This window comes from Ictalurus furcatus, chromosome 10 (assembly GCF_023375685.1).
Source record: "Ictalurus furcatus strain D&B chromosome 10, Billie_1.0, whole genome shotgun sequence".
Classification (NCBI taxonomy): domain Eukaryota; kingdom Metazoa; phylum Chordata; class Actinopteri; order Siluriformes; family Ictaluridae; genus Ictalurus; species Ictalurus furcatus.
The window spans coordinates 10,116,357-10,136,478 of record NC_071264.1 but is presented as its reverse complement, the minus strand read 5'-3'; the positions used below and the strand labels follow the sequence as shown (position 1 = coordinate 10,136,478).

The 20,122-nt window shown below is 39.4% G+C and overlaps 1 protein-coding gene across 2 annotated transcripts; it reads left to right on the top strand.

Annotated features, from left to right (window-relative positions):
* The first annotated feature begins 628 nt into the window (after nucleotides 1-628).
* Nucleotides 629-19,743, top strand: crtc1b (CREB regulated transcription coactivator 1b). 2 transcript variants are annotated; one of them, XM_053634130.1, is made up of 12 exons: nucleotides 629-861; nucleotides 1,628-1,744; nucleotides 3,679-3,806; nucleotides 6,193-6,252; nucleotides 6,355-6,449; nucleotides 6,534-6,639; nucleotides 6,851-7,208; nucleotides 8,573-8,785; nucleotides 9,052-9,138; nucleotides 12,394-12,480; nucleotides 12,689-12,875; nucleotides 13,773-19,743. In XM_053634130.1, the coding sequence occupies exons 1-12, from the start codon at nucleotides 736-738 to the stop codon at nucleotides 13,982-13,984; spliced, it is 1,776 nt and encodes a 591-aa protein (XP_053490105.1). In that variant the 5' UTR covers nucleotides 629-735; the 3' UTR covers nucleotides 13,985-19,743. The 2 variants fall into 2 exon arrangements, with proteins under 2 accessions (XP_053490105.1, XP_053490106.1); XM_053634131.1 differs by lacking the exon at nucleotides 9,052-9,138.
* The last annotated feature ends 379 nt before the right edge of the window (nucleotides 19,744-20,122 follow it).

The following is a 20,122-nucleotide window of genomic DNA, read 5'->3' as shown; positions in this document are numbered from 1 at the left end:
TCGGCCGACATCACTCTGAATAATCGGTTATCGGTATCGGCCGACATCACTCTGAATAATCGGTTATCGGTATCGGCCGACATCACTCTGAATAATCGGTTATCGGTATCGGCTGATATCATTCTGAATAATCGGTATCAGCTGAGAAATTTAGTATCGGTGTATCTCTAATTAAAACCATTAGGAAGTTCTTAGTAGGATGTATTAATGACATAGGTCCTTAATGGTATCTGCTAGACATAACATGCCATCAATAGAAGGCAACAAATGACCTGTGGAGACCCCCAGGGACCATTACAGTTTCCATTAAAACCAATACAATTCCCATTACAACCATTAAAACCATTATGAAATGGTTTCCATTACATAGTAGGACGTATTAAAGAGATAGGTCCTTAATGGTATCCACTACACATAAGATCCCAGCAATAGAAGGCAACAAATTACCACTAGAGACCCACAGTAACCATTACAGTTTCCGTTAAAACCAATACGAATTCTATGAGGGTTTCAGTCCATGATCCCTCTATAGGGCTCAAGGGATTTGGTTAAAATATCTTCAAATCGATGATTTCGGAATGTATATCGGTCTAGAGTCTAGACTCTTGGGCTGCCTACATTTCTGGCGCGTTTGAATGAGCGAGTGACTTCAAAGCCCAAAATCCTCCGCGCGGTGACGAGGCGACGGCGTCGCGCACGTCTGGCGCAAAGGTCTGTTTTGGAGAAGAACGGAAGATGGCGACCTCAAACAATCCGCGAAAATTCAGCGAGAAGATTGCGCTGCACAACCAAAAGCAGGCGGAGGAGACGGCGGCGTTTGAAGAAGTCATGAAGGACCTGAGCATCACTCGAGCCGCACGGGTACGTGCCGAGGTTTTCCTCGCGACGGGTCGTGATTTTTCAGGCGCATCTCCGGTTACACCGACTAGCTGCTGCGCTAACAGCTCTGGCCGTTACGGGGCTGGAAGCATAACACACGACTCCACGACCTTCCGCTCTATTCCGCGTCCACAATAAACCCCGACATTCTCCGCGAGCACGAGCGCTGTTGCGGTAATTGAACGCGTTGAAACGGGTGACACGCGTATCGCGGACGCGGAGTTGTGCGCGGATGCGGACAAGCGAGTCAGCGCGACAAAATGGGCTACAGATGTGCTGCACATCTGCACTGCTACTTCCAGCGTGCGCCCTCGCGCACTTCTCTGCATATCTTCCACGTTTAAAATGCATGACATTTCATTCACATACAACTGATTATTATTTAGATTTGACCCGAGAATAGGTTCCGCTTGGTCTTTGCATATAGAGATGTAGATATATATATATATATATATATATATATATATATATATATACATCACTGTTATTTTACTGATCTTATCTTAATCTTTAGGGGAAAAAAACAAACAATCCTGACTGGCTTTATTTCATGCACACCATAGAGATTGTAACAGCGCCAAAACATTGCCATAAATGGGCAAAACTCCACTGATCTGCTTTTCTCACTATGCATCTGATTCTTTTGACTCCTTGACCATGGATAGTATTTGCGTTCAGTTTTGTTTCATTCATGCTTTCATGCTGTCATTCACTCTGGCACTCATTCATGCGCTTTTATTTTGCACAGCTGCAGTTACAGAAGACCCAGTATTTGCAACTGGGCCAGAATCGTGCTCAGTGCTATGGAGGTTCACTGCCCAATGTCAATCAGATTGGAAATAGCAACACTGACCTGCCTTTTCAGGTGAGCTATTAGAAATTGTATCGGATGCAAAAGACTTTTTTTTATCTTCTTCTTTTTTTGTTCTTTTTTTTTTTTGCTGTTGTAGTCGGTTCCTGCTGTAGTAGGGGTGGTACGGTTTGACATTTTCACAGTATGGGAACCTAATCTAAAAATATCACAATATTCACAGTGTCATTGTATGTGCTAATAACCATTTAAAAACACACAAAAGTGTCGAGTGGTGAAAGCAAATGCATATCTTTGTAAGAAAAAAATATGATCTTTTTGCACATTCTTGTGTATATACAACAGAATCCAAAATATCAAGTCCCCCTGATTGTTCCTCTTTCTGAGGGATTTCCAGACATATGTAAACACCTTTATATATAAGTAATGGGGTTGGGGTTTCGACTTCCGTCTCCGCCCTGTCTGCATGGAGTTTGCGTGTTCTCCTCGTATTTCATTGTTTACTCCGGGCACTCCGGTTTCATCCTCCAGTCCTAAAGACATGTGTTGCAGGCTGATTGGCATCTCTAAATTGTCCGTAGTGTGTGAATGTGTGTGTCCAGGGTGTCTCCCGCCTTGTTCTCTGAGTCCCCTGGGATAGGCTCTAGGCTTCTAGGAAAAGCGGTTCAGATAATGGATGGATGGATGGATGAATGGATGTTTAATTAATGTTGGAGGGTTTCTGTAGTACATAATGATCGATTCACATAGAATGAGTGATCTCTGATTAAATCACAGGTGAGTGTCGTCACAATGTACGCGTGCTCGTCACACTAAAAGTTGGACTATTATTCTAAGCACGTGATCATTAGTAGGTCACGTGACAATGACATGTTTATATGTAATGTAATGGCTTTTCTTGTAATGTAATGGCTAGGGACTCAAGAACTTGCCTAAAATCCCCCGAACCATCACTTCTCCTTTTAAACATCTAGGCATATATTTTATTATTCTGCATGATAACGGATAAGAGTGCGCCGTGGAATATCCTTATACTGAAGAAAAAACACAAAAGCTCTAATACCGGGCTTGCAATCCGTAAAGCACTTGATAAAGATCATTTTGAGAGCGACTTTTAAAATAGATTTTTTTTTTTTCCTCAATGTTTATCATGTTGTCATTATAAGATGAAAGCGAGAGAGGAAAAACAAGAAAATAAGCAATAAGATTAATGCATTTTAATCCATATTTTTAAAAAGTAAACAATCAGCTAACTGTTCAATAACACTAAGTCGCATGACCCTAGCTTCCAGCTTTCACATAACTGGAAATATTCTGATAAGCACTGTTGATCTGTTTTGAGAATATATATATATATATATATAAATGTGTGTGTGTGTGTACGTAATCTGTGATGTGCTATAATCTGGGAATCAGATTGTAAATCCAAACCGAATTGAGGCAAAAGTCTTATTTTCATCAGGTTCACACCACCATTTTCTAGTTTACGCACTTATTTTAAACATGTCGCACCCTCCGTAGTGCTTTCCTCATTCAAATATTAGGATCCTACGTTGCCTGCATCATCCATTTATTACTTTGTAATGGCAGCCACCCATTTAAAGACATAGTACACCACATGTAACTCACATCCTACCCTCCAATAATGCCATATAGCAGAGGATGTGAGTTTGAAATCCATCCCACCCTGGGCAGTCAGTGGCTCTGCGTGTCATTATTGTTCAGATGTGTGGGGGTGTCATCACCGCCTTTGACATTGCTTTTCATTTATGAAACATTAGCAAGACTACGGACGAAACTAACTGTGTTTATGGTGTCATTGCTTTTATGCTTTCATAATGCCGCTTCATCTTCGACTAAATCGCTGCACTGGGTTTTTATTCACTGGAGCAAAAAACGAGCCAAGGATATTCTGATAAGTTTAATTGTATATGTGAATGTGTTGCTAATGTAGATAGATTTCTTCAACTTATCAGATTTCTTTTCAGACCACAGTTTTGGATACTAGTCGAACGACTCGGCACCACGGCTTGGTGGACCGCGTGTATCGGGACAGGAATCGGATCACGTCCCCTCATCGCAGGCCTCTCTCGGTGGATAAACACGGGCGTCAGATATCCTTTTCTTATTGTCTGGTTGGTGCAGTGAAATCCCAGGGCGTCTTTTTCTTTATTCCCTTAATGCCATAGCGCTCGATTTGTGAATATTAGAGGCCGTATTCACAATTTTAAGGGTGCTGGCTTAATCCTAAAATTTCGGGGTAGATCGGTGAACTCCTAAGTCATTCAGACCAAATCACAAACAATGCTGTGTCTGCTGCTGGAGATGAACGGGGCCGAGAAATTCATGTTAGATCTGTTTAAAGGGAACAAGCTGTACAAAAGCACCGTGTTGATTGCGAGAGTATTTCCGTGATTATGGAGTTGTAGGGTAGGCAGGTAATATATCGCACCTATTAATGCGGTACCACCAGAGATCAGAGTTAAGATCACACAACTCTCCTCTACTTGGTCACATGAGCATTGTAGTTACGCAGCAAAGATGAACTGCAAATATCATCCACAAGTCATGTTTTGCACTAAACAATAAATACCCTCTCTACTGCTAGTAACAGCTCCATCACTGCTACCGATGATGGCATTTTTCAATATTGGCAATAATTGGTTAATGTATAGATCTTCACAGTAAGATCATAAACCAAAGCCCTTTGCGCAACATCATATGAACTAGGTTTATAGTGCATATAAATAAATAAACAATAACACTGATATTCTAAATATATGTTTTCTTTGAGATATTTACAAAACATTCTACTTCTTAACAAATGTGTAAATCGATGCTTGGATTAAATACAAATCCTGTCATTAATACACACACGTACAGGCGATGAAGATCAAATATACTTGATGTGGGCGTTCAGATGATTGTTTTTTTGTTTGAGAATTCAGCTGCTTTTTCTTTTTTCCCCTCATCAGACAATCAGTATTATTATTCATTCACAAAACGGGCCATCATCCTTAGCAGCAAGGACAAGTTGAGGAAATCCATAGTACAAGTTCTCTCAGCAGTTTTCTGAATAGGTTTTAAGGAGAAACTCTCAGTTAGGAACTGTGGAGAACTCTTTGAGGTAAGATCTCATTCTTTGTGAATACAGCCCCAGATGATTTTTAGCACCACCGTGTCGTGATGTGCAGCGGTGTCACTTCACTGCTCCAGGGTCCTGGGTTTGATCCTGAGCTTAGGTTAGTGTTCGTGCAGAGTTTTGTATGTTCTCGTCATGCTTGCATGGGTTTCCTCCAGGTTTTCTGGTTTCCTCCCACCTCCCAAAAACTTGTTTGGAGGTACATTGTCTACTCTAAATTGGCCCAGCTGTGAATGAATGTGTGAAGGTGTGTGTATTGGTGCTCTGTGATGGACTGGCATCCCATCCAGGTCTGAATTCTCCTGAGAGCCTGAGATAAAGCAGTTACTGAAGTTGGACACGTGACGTTTTCGCGGCAGCACGTCTTATTATAAACCACTGATTAAAGGAGCTTGGTCTGAAATGCCAAGTTGAGCTAGTGAATCCAAAAACAAAATCCCAGGAGCATGATGAAGTTCTGTGTTTTATTTCTATCGCACTGGTCTTGAATATTCATTATAGTTCCAGCTTCTCAGATGGCCAGTAATCATTGGGAAGTTCAAAGTTATATGTACACTCCAAGGCAAAAATACATTCATGTATTTTTTTTTAACTTAGCAACAAATATGAGCAATTAACATATGTTAATACACAGTAGCTTTTATAAACCAACTTGTCATTGTTGTTCCAATCAGTTTGAATGGCCCGGTGCAGATGATAGACAGGTTGTCAGAAAACTGTGTTAAGTGTATTAACATGAAGTGGATCCTAACTTTGAATGATCCTCCCTAGTGTGTATGACTAAAGGAGCTGATTGAATATCATCAATGGAGCCAGTGGTAATTAGACGAGAGTAGTTCAGTACTGGAGATAAAGCCATAGAAACAAAAAAAAAAATGGAGTAAGGGGGGTCCTTCATGTTAACGTTGTCTGTATTTCTGAACTCACTGAAGTACTGATATTGCTAAACACTGATTATTTATTTATTTATTTATTTATTTATTTATTTATTTTCAATGTCCCTTGGTTCTGAATCAAGCTCTTTATCTTTGATTGAAAAGAGACACAACGAAAAGTATAATTGGCCCTTCTATCTGAGTAGGAAATATGGCCTTCTTTACCCTGTCTCCTGTCACTTAGTGTGATGCTAGCCAATCAGGGACATCTGTTCATGTAAACAGCATAAAACATTTACCACTCTCCACCACGCGTTTAAAAACAAAACAAAAAACTGTCTGTTTTTTTCTGAGTAACTGTCTGAGTAATCAAGTGATAACCCTCACCTTCCAAGATTAGTAGCTGTCATGCCGACTTGTTTAAATACAAGCCAAAATTGTTGGGTGACGCGGAGAAAAATTTTCCTTAACACAGAGACTTACATCGACAGCTGTCCTTACGGCTCAGTGTATCTGTCACCTCCCCCGGATACAAGCTGGAGGAGGTAAGCCACAGTTGGCCATTGAGAATGACAAATGGTTATTCAACATACAACTTCTAACCATCCTCATACATTCCCCCCCCCCCCCCCCCATAACTAATACAGGACCAATTCTGACTCTGCACTACATCAGAGCGCTATGAATCCTGCTCAGCAAGACACTTTTGTTGGAGGATCCCAAGAACTGCAGCCAAAACGAGGTAAAGGTGATGAAGGCTAAACGTAGGCTTGCTTCCTTTTTGCTAGGTGAAGGAAACTCAATTCTGTCTTTGTGTCCGTTCTAGTCGTCTTGCTCACGCCCCCAGATACAGAGGAACCCGAAACAGAAATGGAAAAAGACGACCAGACGACATCACTACATCCCAAATCCCATGACGTTCCAGGGATTAAGTGAGCATATGCTATATTGTGTATTATTATCCTCCAGCGATTTTATAATTATTGCAAAGGATTATTTATATTTAACCCCTGCTCGCTCCGAGTAACATACTGTATATGTTTACGTGTTCTTTATATATTTTGGTTAATGAGCTTAAATGATTTTAGGCCCTCAACAAATCAACAAGAAATATATGTATTAATTTGTGCTCGATTTTTCTAGCATATTTCCTTCCCCTGATCAAGAAGTGAACGCCACATTGATGCCAGCCGCACACAGCACAGGTGGCTCCTTGCCCGACCTCACCAACATCCAGTTCCCCCCTCCGCTGCCCACTCCTCTGGATCCGGATGACCCCGTGACCTTCTCGGCCCCCAGCACTTCCAGCAGCACAGGCAATCTGAGTACCAACCTCACCCACCTGGGCATCAGCGCTGCCAGCCATGTTGCTGGCTCCACCTCTGCACCTACTGGTGGTGCCCTTACGCTCAACATTGATGCCCAGCAGCAGCAGCCATGCCCACAGCAGCTCTCACCTACTCTCTCTCCCACCCTCTCACCTCAGATGCCCATTTCTCAGGTAAATTTCAGAATAGATTTGGTTTGTTAAGGAAATTCTTATAAAGGCTGTGATGAATCTCTGTATCTGTATCTCACTTTTAATTAGGGCCGGACGATATGGCTATATAGTATCGATATTGTGATAAATTATGTCACTTTTATCACTGATATTCTCATGTCTTATTTTTATAAGACACTTAAAAAACCAATATATCGTGATACATACTGTGTCTCGTATAAACGAGTTGTCTGGCAACTGTGATATGATATTTTTCTCAAATCGCCCACCCTTATTCTCAATATACATATTTGATAATAGCTTGTAAATACTTCCAGCATTGCAGGAATTAAGCAGGTGTCCATCTGTAATGTACTCGAGTCCCGATTAATTATGCATTGTTAGCTTAAAGCAAATTGAGTGTTTCAGGACTGAAGAAAGTTCTTAGCTATTTGCATGCTGTCAGTCATAGAGAGTGGGTGGAGTAATAAACAGCAAGAAGTGATGGATAAAGGTGCATGTTTTGTTGATGCGAAAAACATTATTGTGGAGCATTAACGGTGAGTATATTGTGGTTTTTGGTTGGGTTGGGCACCACTTTGTACATCACAGGGATGGACAAAGAATTAGCTAGCTCATTGGGCAAGTAACAGCTCCAATGTGATGCCTATGACCTAAGTTACTCGAATCGGTGGGAGAGGCGACTTTACCTTTCACCATGGTTTTAATCTGCTCCTGATAATGTCTCAGGTGATAAAGATTGTTTGCACTTTATAATCGCAGAAAGTCTTTGATGAACATTTCAGCTATGAGCTGGGGTGTTCTCTTATCACATGCAACGTTATTTGAGTCTCAATGTGATATTTGCTCGATGAAGTATTGAAAATTAATAGAAATAGTTCCTACATATTTGTGGCTGGGAGCCCAGGGAGCAAAATTGGGAGGGTGGGAGGGATGGTATACTAACTCTTCCCTGTCTATCACAGAGACACTAGCCAATCATGGGAATCTGTGAGCTCATGTATGTAGAAGAGGACAGATAAAAAGGCAGATTATCATTATATCAACAACCTGCTTGCTCCCCGCCAACTGTGAATGAGAAACCGATAGCCCTAATATGTCATTTACTTGTCCCAGGCGCCCGGGCCAGCGATTTGTCCACCCTTACAAAGCAAAAATGTGCCTTCTCAGAGATGCTTTTCCAACCTTTCAGTCTTCAGAAGCCAGTTTTTAAAGGAAACCAGCATTAATCTGACTTTGATAGACATTTGATTTGATGACTTTCTAACCACTAACAACTAATAATATAACATGTTGATGTGTGTAACATGTCAATTGTACAAATATGAAACGTATAAATCTGCCAAATCTGTAATGTTCTGCAGCCAATTGCGATGGACAGCATGTCTCTGGAGCAGCAGCTGTCACAGTACTCGCTGCTCAGCCTGCTGAGCGATCTGCAGAAGCAGCAGCAGACGCTGCCGCAGAACATCCGCCTTATCCAGCTGCCACCGATCGCCATCAGCTCCGCCTCCAGTCCACCCCAGACCTCCTTGTCCAGCCAATCGCCAACAGCCACAGGCGCACCAGTCAGCTCGGTTAGTATAATCTGACCTTAACTCTTATTAGAAACGTAAACCTCATGTTTGTTCTTTGAGCATGCCCATGAGCATGCAGTATTGGGAGGTTCTGATGGTTTATCAATGCATTTCATGTTCAGATGAAAAACTCCAGTAGAGCTAAGAGCACAGTTCAGGTTGTCTGCTGGCGTCAATCTGGAGCATCCTCATTTCTGAGGTGCTTACACATGTGAGCTCTTAGTAGACATGTGATGTCATTCTGAAAGGCCTCTTGCTTTCAGCAGTATCGCAATCAGACTGGCTCTCCGGCCAACCAGTCTCCAACCTCGCCAGTCTCCAACCAGGGCTTCTCGCCTGGAGGCTCGCCTCAAGTAAGGGTGGAATCCCCTCTCACCATGTTTGCTTGTTGTGCTTTTGGCCGCTCACCAATGTCGCAGCTCTCTGTTCTCCCTCCTACACTTCTCTCTGTCTGCATTTCAAACCCCATGCTCATTGCTCAGATGACGCGGTGATTTTTATCTGTGCTATTTATGTATCTTTTATTGTCACTGTTCCGGGCAAAAGGGATGGGTGGTGGATTGGCTTAATATACTGCTACGCTGCATGTCAGGATATATTTTTCTACGGGATATGGTGGCAGCATATTAGTCAGCTAGTCTGGGATATGAAGATGTTTCAGCTGTGTTGCTGTTTATAGATGCATTAACTGTAATGCCAAATTCAGGCTAACAGCATTATATTCCCAGGGGCAATGTACTGGCTATTAGTCTCTATATATAGTGCTGGCAAAGGTTCATACCCAGGCTGTTCATTCTACATTGTTCATTGCTCTGTATATATATTTATTTCCCCCCCTGGTGCAGTGTTTCTCAGCTTGGTCCTGGAGCTACCCAGCCTGCCTATTTTAGGGCACTTATTTGGTGTGAACCAATTTAATCATTTGGTTATTGTTTGTTTGAGTCTAGATGTAGTTAACAAAAAAACAGCAATTTTAGACAGCTGAACTTTTCAGTTCCCCTCCCCTTCAGATTTCACAATGAGTCTGATCTGATCCGATCTATCCAAAAATCTGAGGTCAAGGTTCTAAAACGAACATTAACCAAATGACTATAACTTATGTATTTTAAGCAGAAGACAAAAGATTGAAATCGAGATTAATGCTAAATCCAGATTCGCTGTTATTTTATTGACCAATATGCAGTACAAACGCTACATCATTCAATCTTCCTAATTTTCTAGAAAATGAAATGTAGTGTTTCTCTCTGCTACTCGTTCATTAAAACGGCTTAACAAGTTGGTCATTTGGAGCTACTTTTCTCTCTCCAGTCAGTGCAGTGGATCTTAACCACTGTCTAGCTCCGAGCATGCTTTCAAATAAATGTTTCCCATTGGGCTACGTGATTCTGGGTTCTTCGGACGAGGCCGCAGCAAAAACGACAATATTCTTGTCTCGTTATATTCGTTTCATCACAACGAACAAGTTATAAAATGTTCGCTTTTACATTTCACGCCTTGCTTTTAACTGCGTGCTTCCTTGTTGAATGGACAGATAAGATCCTGTTTCAGAGGGCTCTCAGAAGCAGTTTTGACAAAGCATAAAGTTTCCTTTAGTGCTTTTCTTGCTCCAAGGGTGCTTTTACCTGCATTGGTCTGATCTTTCTTTTTTTTTTTTTGTCCAAATGACCTGCTGTTCAGTTTGTTACTCATCTGACCACAGAAAATGTTGCACTTTAACTATTTTGCAGTGTTTGTGAAATTTAGGATATTGACTCATACATATGGGGGGGGGGGGAGTAGGTTACAGTAGTCCGGTAAATAGACATTCGTCTTAAACTATATAATGTTGGTAAACTGTATTTTCTCTAATAGAATGTTCTGATTGTGAGCAGGTAAAACCCTAAAATATGTAAGGACAAGCATACTGCAGGACCAGGGTTGAGAACCACTACACTATAGCATGTTATCTATGTCTGCATTTGCCTGAATAAAACTGTAGTGAAAGAAGAAGTAAAGACAATCAGACTTATGACAATATAGCTTTAAATATCTCAGATCTCGATTAGTTTATGACATCTGTTTGTCAGCTTTTAGGTTTAGATATGAGCACTGAGCTGTCCGAATCACATTTCCTAGCATTTCAGTCACTGTCTCGGTCGACAAATTTCTGGCTTCGCCGCACGGCCTGAATGTAGCTAGAGGTGAAAAATTATCCACCTTGCTTTGGAAGAGAATAAACACAACTTGATATAAGTTGATAAAATAGATGGTGATCCTTATGTACTCCACCCCCCCCCAAACCTATTAAAACTTATAAACATTGTGTTTTTCTGATATATAGCTGTTCTGAATAACTTAAGCCATCGGACCACTCTTTATCCCCCCCCCCCTTAAAGTCATGCAAAAGCACATTGTAGCGAGGGATAAACAATAGTCCTGTTACATGTACAAAAGATAATGTTACTACTCGTTGAGTAAGTTATAATCTTACAGTTTGGGAGTATCACAAAATGTTTTTTTTTGTTTGTTTGTTTGGGTTTTTTTTTTTTTTTAGAGGAATACAAGTTAAGCATTAGTAAACTGAAGCAGAGCAATCAGGTTTTAAACCATTTGCATCTTTCTTGTCTTTTGCTTATTCCTTTCTGACATCTTCCTTTTCTGCTCCATTCTATATTTTCTTATGCTTTTTTTTTATATATATAGAGTAAGCCAGAACCTTTGATCAAATGCCGGTCTTGTCCGTCATTACTATCATAAATTAAATGAGTTACTCGTAGCCCAAGACTACTGGCACATGCAAAATAGTTGTCTGGCAGGCAGGTTTCCTGATTGGCTAAAAACAGCTGTACTGGTTTGAAAATTGTATTGTGATTTACAGAGCCCAGGAAATTCACACAGGCATTTTAAACAAGTTACGTGAGGTGTTCAAATGCTAAAGAAATCACTTACAGCAGCTTTATCTGTTGACATTTAACTGTTGATGTCGTGTGTTGACTGAGGTGTATGTTTTATCGATGTTAAGCTATGGTTCTTGTATATCTCGGAAGATTGTTTACCATCCACAAATCAGTTCCATTTTCAAAGTCCAGTAACGACATTGGTATTGAAATTATAAACCTTATGTGAGTCGAAGAAGCTGATGTTATAAAGTCAAGGTTTACACAGTAAGAGCACTAGCATAGTCGTAGTCTACTTATATTTGTTAACGTTATTTGGGGGTTTTTTTGCTTTTTGTTTTAAAAAAAACACGCTCACAAAAAATGTGCTACATATGCTAGAGCTCTAATTGTGAAACGGAATTTATGACCTGTCTTTGCCCACATCTGGAGCGATCATTTCAATACCTGTTGCTGTAAATGGAATTACATGAGGTTTTATTTGTTTTGTTTTTTTCTGTGCTGTTTACCAACTGTGGAGAGTAAACGATTTGCCAAGATCGTGCTGAGGATAAGTCACTGCTTTTTATCAGATGTCCTCAGCTCGTTTGTGTGGATGTCTTGAGCTAGACATCACGTGCGTCAGCATCTTGCACACTTGTCCTGCTGTGTACACAAACATTGTCATACTAACACACTAACACTGTCCCAGACTGTCTGAAGTAATCGAGTTGTCTCTTGCTATATTTGTAGCACATTCCAATTGTGGGGAGTATTTTTGGAGATTCGTTCTACGAGCACCAGATGGCGTCCAGACAGACCAATGCTCTTTCCCACCAGGTGCCAGATATTCATTCTCTTCCTTGAATTCTTATTTTCTTATTTTCACCTTTTTTGCTGTGTTTGCTAACGCGGAGATTTAATCATTTTCCTTGACAGGTCATGTTTTTTTGTTTTGTTTGTGTTTTTTAGAACTGTACAGAAAGTATGATTCTGATTCATATATATATATTTTACCATAAATTCAATACCCTCTGTTACTTTGTAGCTCGAGCAGTTCAACATGAACATGATTGAGAACCCGAGCAGTTCAAACAGCTTGTACAATCCGTGCTCCACGCTCAACTACACACAGGCGGCCATGATGGGTTTAACTGGGAGCCACGGCAACTTGCAGGACACCCAGCAACTAGGCTACAGTAACCATGGCAACATTCCCAACATTATCCTAACAGGTATATGGTTGTTTGTTTGTTTGTTTGTTTTCTCCCATTTTATTTTTGTGGAAGTCACAGGGATTGCTATTGGTGGCTATTACACACATCTCTGTTAGCAGCAGGATATTTAAAGTAGGCCAGCTCATGCATGGAAAAACAAACAAAAAAAAGCTACTGCTAGCTACCAAAAAAAAAATAACTACTGCTAGCTACCAAATTTCAAAGCAATGTATATATATATATACACACAACACAATGAATGCACAATGAGTGGATTCCCAAATTCAATTGAAAACGCAACTTATAATGACTTCTCCAGTCTCAGAATGATTCATTCCCCTGAATAGAATCGCTCACTACAGCACAAATATGCAAAACAGGTGTTCTCTCAAGCGCACCTGATGCAACTAATGAAGGGCTTCATTAGTTGCAGGTGTGCTTGTGCTGGAACACATGAAATACTTGAAACGACTAGGGGTAGAAAATGAATGAAATACCTGGACGGGGCAGAAAAAGGATGCTATCAACGGCTGCACCCAGATTTATGAGAAGGCAGACAAACTCGAAAAAAGCCGCAGCAAAATCAAGCATTTTTGGCTGCAACAATCACAAAAACACTCCTGTATCGTGTATGGACTGATTTACATGCTGACGCTAAACCCCTTCAGTATAAGGGTTCTCGCAGTTGTCATTATCTATATGATTTGCCATGTTCATTGATATTATTCCTACAATACTACCTTCAATACTTTCCCCTGCCAGTAACACTGAGGAGCAGTGAATGTTTTCTTGTATTGAGTATTTAATGACCTTTTTTTTAACGAATTCATCTTTAATTCTAATCCTTATTTGTAAATGCTTGTGCGTCATCAGTTTATGTGGTGTTATATCGTCTGTTTACGTTTCAAATGACAGTCACAGGCGAGTCGCCACCAAGTCTCTCCAAGGAGCTGAGCAGCTCGCTGGCCGGCGTAGGCGATGTCAGCTTTGACGCGGACTCTCAGTTCCCGCTGGACGAGCTAAAGATCGATCCGCTGACCCTGGATGGGCTACACATGCTTAACGACCCAGACATAGTGCTGGCTGACCCAGCCACCGAGGATACGTTCCGCATGGACCGCCTGTAAAGCAAGAGAACTGAGGAAAAAAATTAAAAAGAAAAGAAATTCTCTGAACAGGAGGAGGCTAGAGACTTTCTCATTGTGCAGCTGCATGGCCACCCGGTTTTATCATTGTGCCCACGGCCCTCGCTGCCCCTCCCCCTCATGGCATCTACAATAGCATGCTGCCAACATCAATGCCAACGTCTGGGGAAAGGAGGCACTCAAGCACATAGGTGGACGTGGCATTGCTATATCCACGCTGGCTAGTTTCGTGAGGCGGCTCGTTCTGAACCACGTCCATTGTGCAAGTGTCTCTATACCCCTCCTTAGGCCTACATGTTGAGTTGCTTTCTATTTTGTTTCCTTCTTATTGTTGTTTTTGTTTGTTTGTTCGTTCTCATTGTTCTTTTATGTGGGTGATAGTTGCCTTTCTCATGTTTCTGTTTCTGTGTGTGTGTGTGTGTGTGTGTGTGTGTGTGTGTGTACTCAACCTTAATATTGAACTTCCTGACCAAGATAGCTTCCCCCCCCCCCCCCAAATCTTTATTTTTACATACCTTTCAAGATTCCTTTAGTACTTTGTGTTGGTTTGTTTATTTATGTATGTGTTTGTGTTCATGTTCGTATATTTTACAGATGAATTGTTTACGTAAAGATACCATGTGTCTTTTTTTTGACTGTGTTTTGTGTGTTTGTGTTAAATCTATATATTTAAAGTTTTAAATTATTTATTATTATTATTATTTTCTTTTTTATTTTTATTTAATACTAAGGAGTACTACTCCCCCCATTCTACTTTTTATGGGTTTGGAAGAGCAGCGCCTTTGTGCTACTGTACGTACTTTATTATCGTTAAAACGCTTAACACTAAAACCTAACATCCTCAACAAACGTTTTTCTCTCCACAAACATTAAGGTGCCCGTGTGTGTGTGGGTGTGTGTGTGTGTGTGCAGGCATTGTTATTTTTTTTACACGTTTGCCGATTTATTTTTGCAGGTTTAATTGCGAGTGTCAAAACGGCAGCTTTGCCTCTATTTTTCATATCAGTATTGTAGTGTCTAAAAAGCTACACACGTGCGTTTTCCTTGTTGCTTATTCAGCTGCGAATTGAAATCGTTAGTGGCGTCTTTGACTTGTGTTCTGCATTAAAAGGCCGTCGTCACGCAGGGCTTGAACGGTTTAAAAAAATAAATAAAAAAAAAATAAAAATAAAACAACGAAAGCTTCAGAAAGCTACTGAACTCATCACTGTGACCCGACCTGATTTTGCCTTATGAACAAAACAAAAAAAAAAAATAGCTGTTTTTAAGCCGTCACTGCAACGACGAGTTTTTTTAAATCGTCCCGTCAATGTTTTATTCTCGTATCCTAAATGAGATCTGATCATGCACAATCAGTGGCAGTATTGTGTTTTTATAAATGCAGTTTTTCACTTAAGTACTGTATGGCAAGTAGGTTAAGTGTCAGGCTTAAATGGCTGGTGTGTTTGGTCTGAGCTGCTGGTTGAAAGTAAGGGGAGGGTACTGCTCCTTATTCATTGTGGTGTTACAGCAATGTTGTTTGTGTATATACATATATGTGTATATATATATTTGTATATTTGTTTCAGTTTTGTCTGACATTCGCGTGATATAAACACATGTTGTGTTCGAAATGAAAAGTTTTAAGGAATCACATCTTTATATTCATGCACACTACAGGAAAACTGTTATTCACTGTTTTATGTCACTTGAAGTGAATGGTTTCATTCCGTTTAAGTGTTATAAACCTGCTTTATGCAGCCTGGACATTAAAGCACTTGGGCTCTGCGCCACACTACTTTGGTACCAAAATCCTGGTGAACGTAATGCCATTAATTGTTTGTGAACAATTTTATTGGCAGTATTATTTAAAAAAAAAATAATAAATCTTAGCTTCTTGTATTCAGTAAGAGTTTATTAACAGATCACCAAATTCATTTTTGTTTCGCTATAGCAACAGTGTGGTTATATCTGTTAAATGAATCGAGCCACGAGGCTTGATCTATGTGATATATGCAATGCAGTCCAGAAGTAATTTAGACAGTGACGCATTGTTGTTTTGGTTCATCGTATTAGATTGAAATTGAAAAGAAAAAGACCTGTTACTGCAAAATATCTGCTTTGAATATCCTTACTTTGCTTCGATTCCCGCTTCTACCGTGTGTGCGTGGAGTTTGCATGTTCTCCCCATGTTTCAGGGGTTTCCTCCAGTTTCCTCCCCCCAGTCCAAAGACATGCTTTGTAGGTTGATTGGTATTTCCAAATTGTCCCTAGTGTGTGAATGGGAGTGTGAGTGTGTGCCCTGTGATGGGTTGGCACCCCATCCAGGATGTCCCCCGCCTTGTGTTTCGAGTCCTCTGGGATAGGCTCCCTGAGACCCTGAGTAGGATAAGCTGCATGGATGGATGGATGGATAATCTTTTTTAAATGATGTTCCTCATGTTGAAGGACGACTTCACTACATATTTCTAAAGAAATCTGCACATATTCCTCCTGTTCTCCAGCAGCTACACTTGTTACCGGTTACAGCTTGCATCCAGTTACACATATAAAGCAATTCATGTACAAGTCTAATCTTATATAAATCAAAATTCAAGACACATATGTTCACAAACAGTTTCTTTTCCCAACAATAACTAATATAATTTCTCCTTTCTTTGTGTCTATGTCTGTGATTTTCTGCAAACTACTCCTTAAAGAATTACTATGTCTTCTCTTTTCAACTGTCCGTTATTATTTATTTTATCATGTATATGTTTTTATGGTTTTACTGTTTTTGTTTTTATTCCTTTGATTGCTCTGTAAAGTGACCTTGGGTTTGTGAAAGGGTTTGTGCTATTTATGGCAGGGGTTCGCAAACTTTTATATTCAGGGATGCATTTAACTGTAAATAATAATAATGATAATAATAATAATAAATTTAAATTTCATGTGCCCCCAGAGTATTGACGATACAATAATAATTTGGTTAGAGTTGTTTTTTTGTTTGTTTTGTTTGGTTTTTTCTGTTTTTCTGTTCTTTTCTGTTTTTGTTTGGTTATTTCTGAACTTTTACACAAATGGAACCCTTTTGTTATTAAAATTGTCATTTGATTCCAATCACTTGGAGAAAGGTGGGTTTCCAGGACTGTAACAAAATTTGAACACCATGGACTCATGCTTTTCACAGACCCAACTTTGGGAACCAATGGTTCCCCGTATACAAATAGTACCGCCCAAAAGATTTCCCCCCATACAATGTAAAACGCTTTGAGTGCATAGAAAAGCGCTATATAAATCTAAGGAATTATTATTATTATTATTATTATTATTATAATTATTATTAAATGAGGACTAAAAGAACCATCATTCGCCTAGTAACTGGGAGACTTGCCTTCTGCACTCCCACATCAATTTCAGATCCAACATGCCGGGGGTACTGAACCAAAACAAAATGTGTGTCACTGTACATTTTTCTTCCGACTGTATTGTCTTTGGTCTTAGATGTGAACTTTGTAAGGGTTATTATGACTTTTTTTTTTTTTTTTTTTTTTTAAAGAAAAAAATGTGAAATGTACAGATGTGAGATTCCTATGCAAAATAGAGAAATTTATCAAAACTACAAATTGAAATATATCTTATGTGAAATGGTTTCTATAATGTAGGTGTAAAGCTTTTAAAATAAGAGTGCACAGTGTAGGCGAAATATTGGAACAGCTCTAGCAAGCAACAATTTACAGTATGCAGTTACACACAAGGCCACATTTACATTGAATTGCGATAAATTCGTGTTCAACCCCTCGAACCATACCACTCATAATAATTCTTTCCACATATCTCTCGAACAGGTTTTGCTTCGATTGAAGTTTGTTTTATTCCGATTGTTTTCTTTTTCTTCTCTTTTTGTAACACTTCTTGAAAGCGAAATACTGTACATAGAGCTTATCACTAGACTATGACTGCATGTCAAAAACAAGAAATGGATCTTAAGTGAGAGGCATTTCTTAGCTTGGCTGACTTCATTATAAAATGTGCTGCACATGATAACACTGGACTTTTTGGCAAGATGCAATGCATGCATTTATCAACAACAACAAACAAACAAACAAAAAAAGTGTGGTTTCATTTCACATTTTACGTACATGTTAATCACCTCTGATTTATGGGGCTCCATGTGAGATGTTGTACATCACACCAAATTACTAATTGCTTGACCAAAGCAGTTTTGTTCTTTCCATATTATAAATGCTATTTCATTTGTGTGCATTCTTCTTTGGCATGCTTGGCTTTTTTTATTATTATTTATTTAAATCATCATGATTGTAGCATTTTTTTCTCAATTCACACTCTCATCACCACTGTTGCTTAGAGCTTAGCGTGTGCATCTTGACTCTTTCAACACGACAAATCGCTATCAATCACTGAGATATATATCACAACACAGGTCTCTGATATATATGGCAGATTTTGTGCAATCTTGTGTCTTTTTTTGGACCTTTTCTCGATGTGTTGCTTTGCACTTTAACTGTGGCTGTATGGCATTAAAATTGGACTGTTTTATTCTCTGAGAACACTGACTGTTTAGGTCTGTAGATTTAATGATAATGTTTTTGGGGTTTTTTTTTTTTCTTTCTTTCTTTTCCTTTCAGATGGCTAGCCCCCTTGTATTACTTCATGGCTGTAAAATTCTTTTGAGTGAATTCTCCGCTGCATTGCACGGATAACAGTGAAGGAGAACACTTTTTTGGGAGCAAATATGTAACTTCTCAATGCAAACTATACAAAAAAGGGCTCAGTCTTTGTGCTCTGAGATGTGTAAAAATGGGAGATGCAACCAGAATGTATGTTTTATTGATTTATCTATCTTTTGTCCTACAGAGCTGCAGTAGTTTTCCCTCATATATGGTAATAGTAGTTTAACAGGCTGTTCTGGATTTTCTCTTGAACCGTATTTTAACATCAGTTTATTTTGGAAGTATTATTTTTTAAGAACGCAGAGCCCCTTTAAAGGAGCCTCTTTCAACCTCCCCCAATAAGCCTTAAGAGGACTGCTGGGCAGCTGCTATCGTTCTTGTGAATATATAGCCACCAATTTTCCACCGTTCTAGTAATCAAATGAGGAAGTGGTTCTCTAGAATATTAGTTGATCGATATATTTTCGAGTAATATTGTGGCCGATATAAAATAGAGGAATAGAGTAAACATGATCCGCCAAACGTAAGTGCCATCTGCATTTATTTACTCACTAAAGAGCTTTTTATTTAGTCAAATATAGTAGTGTCTGAGCAGATGTAAAAACTAAAGTCGCGACACTAAAACTGCTCATAAGAACGTTAAAGAATACACTTTTTTTTTAAAAAAAGAAAAGAAATAAATCTGCAGTCAGAACTGAAACAGTGCTGTTGATATGCATTTTAAATCCATGTAATGAGAAACCATCATCGGCTGGAGCTTTTTAACCAGCTAGACGTGGAAAACGCTTTGACAGGTGTTTCCAAAAAAATGTCATTATTCATAGGTGTAGAACTCATGTAACTGTATAGACTTTCTGGCGTGGTCCATATTTTGACTCATGTTTGTGGAAAATGGTTGCAGAAGGCCACTTTCTCTCTGTACATAGTCTCAGTGATCGTTTCATGGATGTTTTTTGCGTTCTCAAAGTATGCTAACTATGGATGTGCATGATGTCTCAGCTACATATATCAGATCGTTCTTATTATATCATTTATATTTTGTAATCTGTATTTCTGTATGTGTTTTTAAAATATATACATTCAAACTGCCGTGGTTGTGATTTCAGTGCCACCGTACCATCAATAAGGGTGTGTCTATTTCACAGTTATAAGAGGTGTTATAACAGATAATAATAAGAGGTGAAGCTTTTTACTGTTTAAAAAAAAAAAAAAACACCGTAAAGAAAATATACATTTACATTTACATTTATTCACTTAGCAGACGCTTTTATCCAAAGCGACTTACAAATGAGAAAAATACAAGCAAAGCGATATATATATGAGAGTGAAAATATCTCGGTATCAAAATTTAAATGTTTATTTCCATTACCGTAATACAGTGTAGATTCGCTGGTACAGTAATGATACACTTCACATTCTGCTTAAATGCAGTAGCTATTGAAGAGCTTCATCTTCATGATGATTAGGT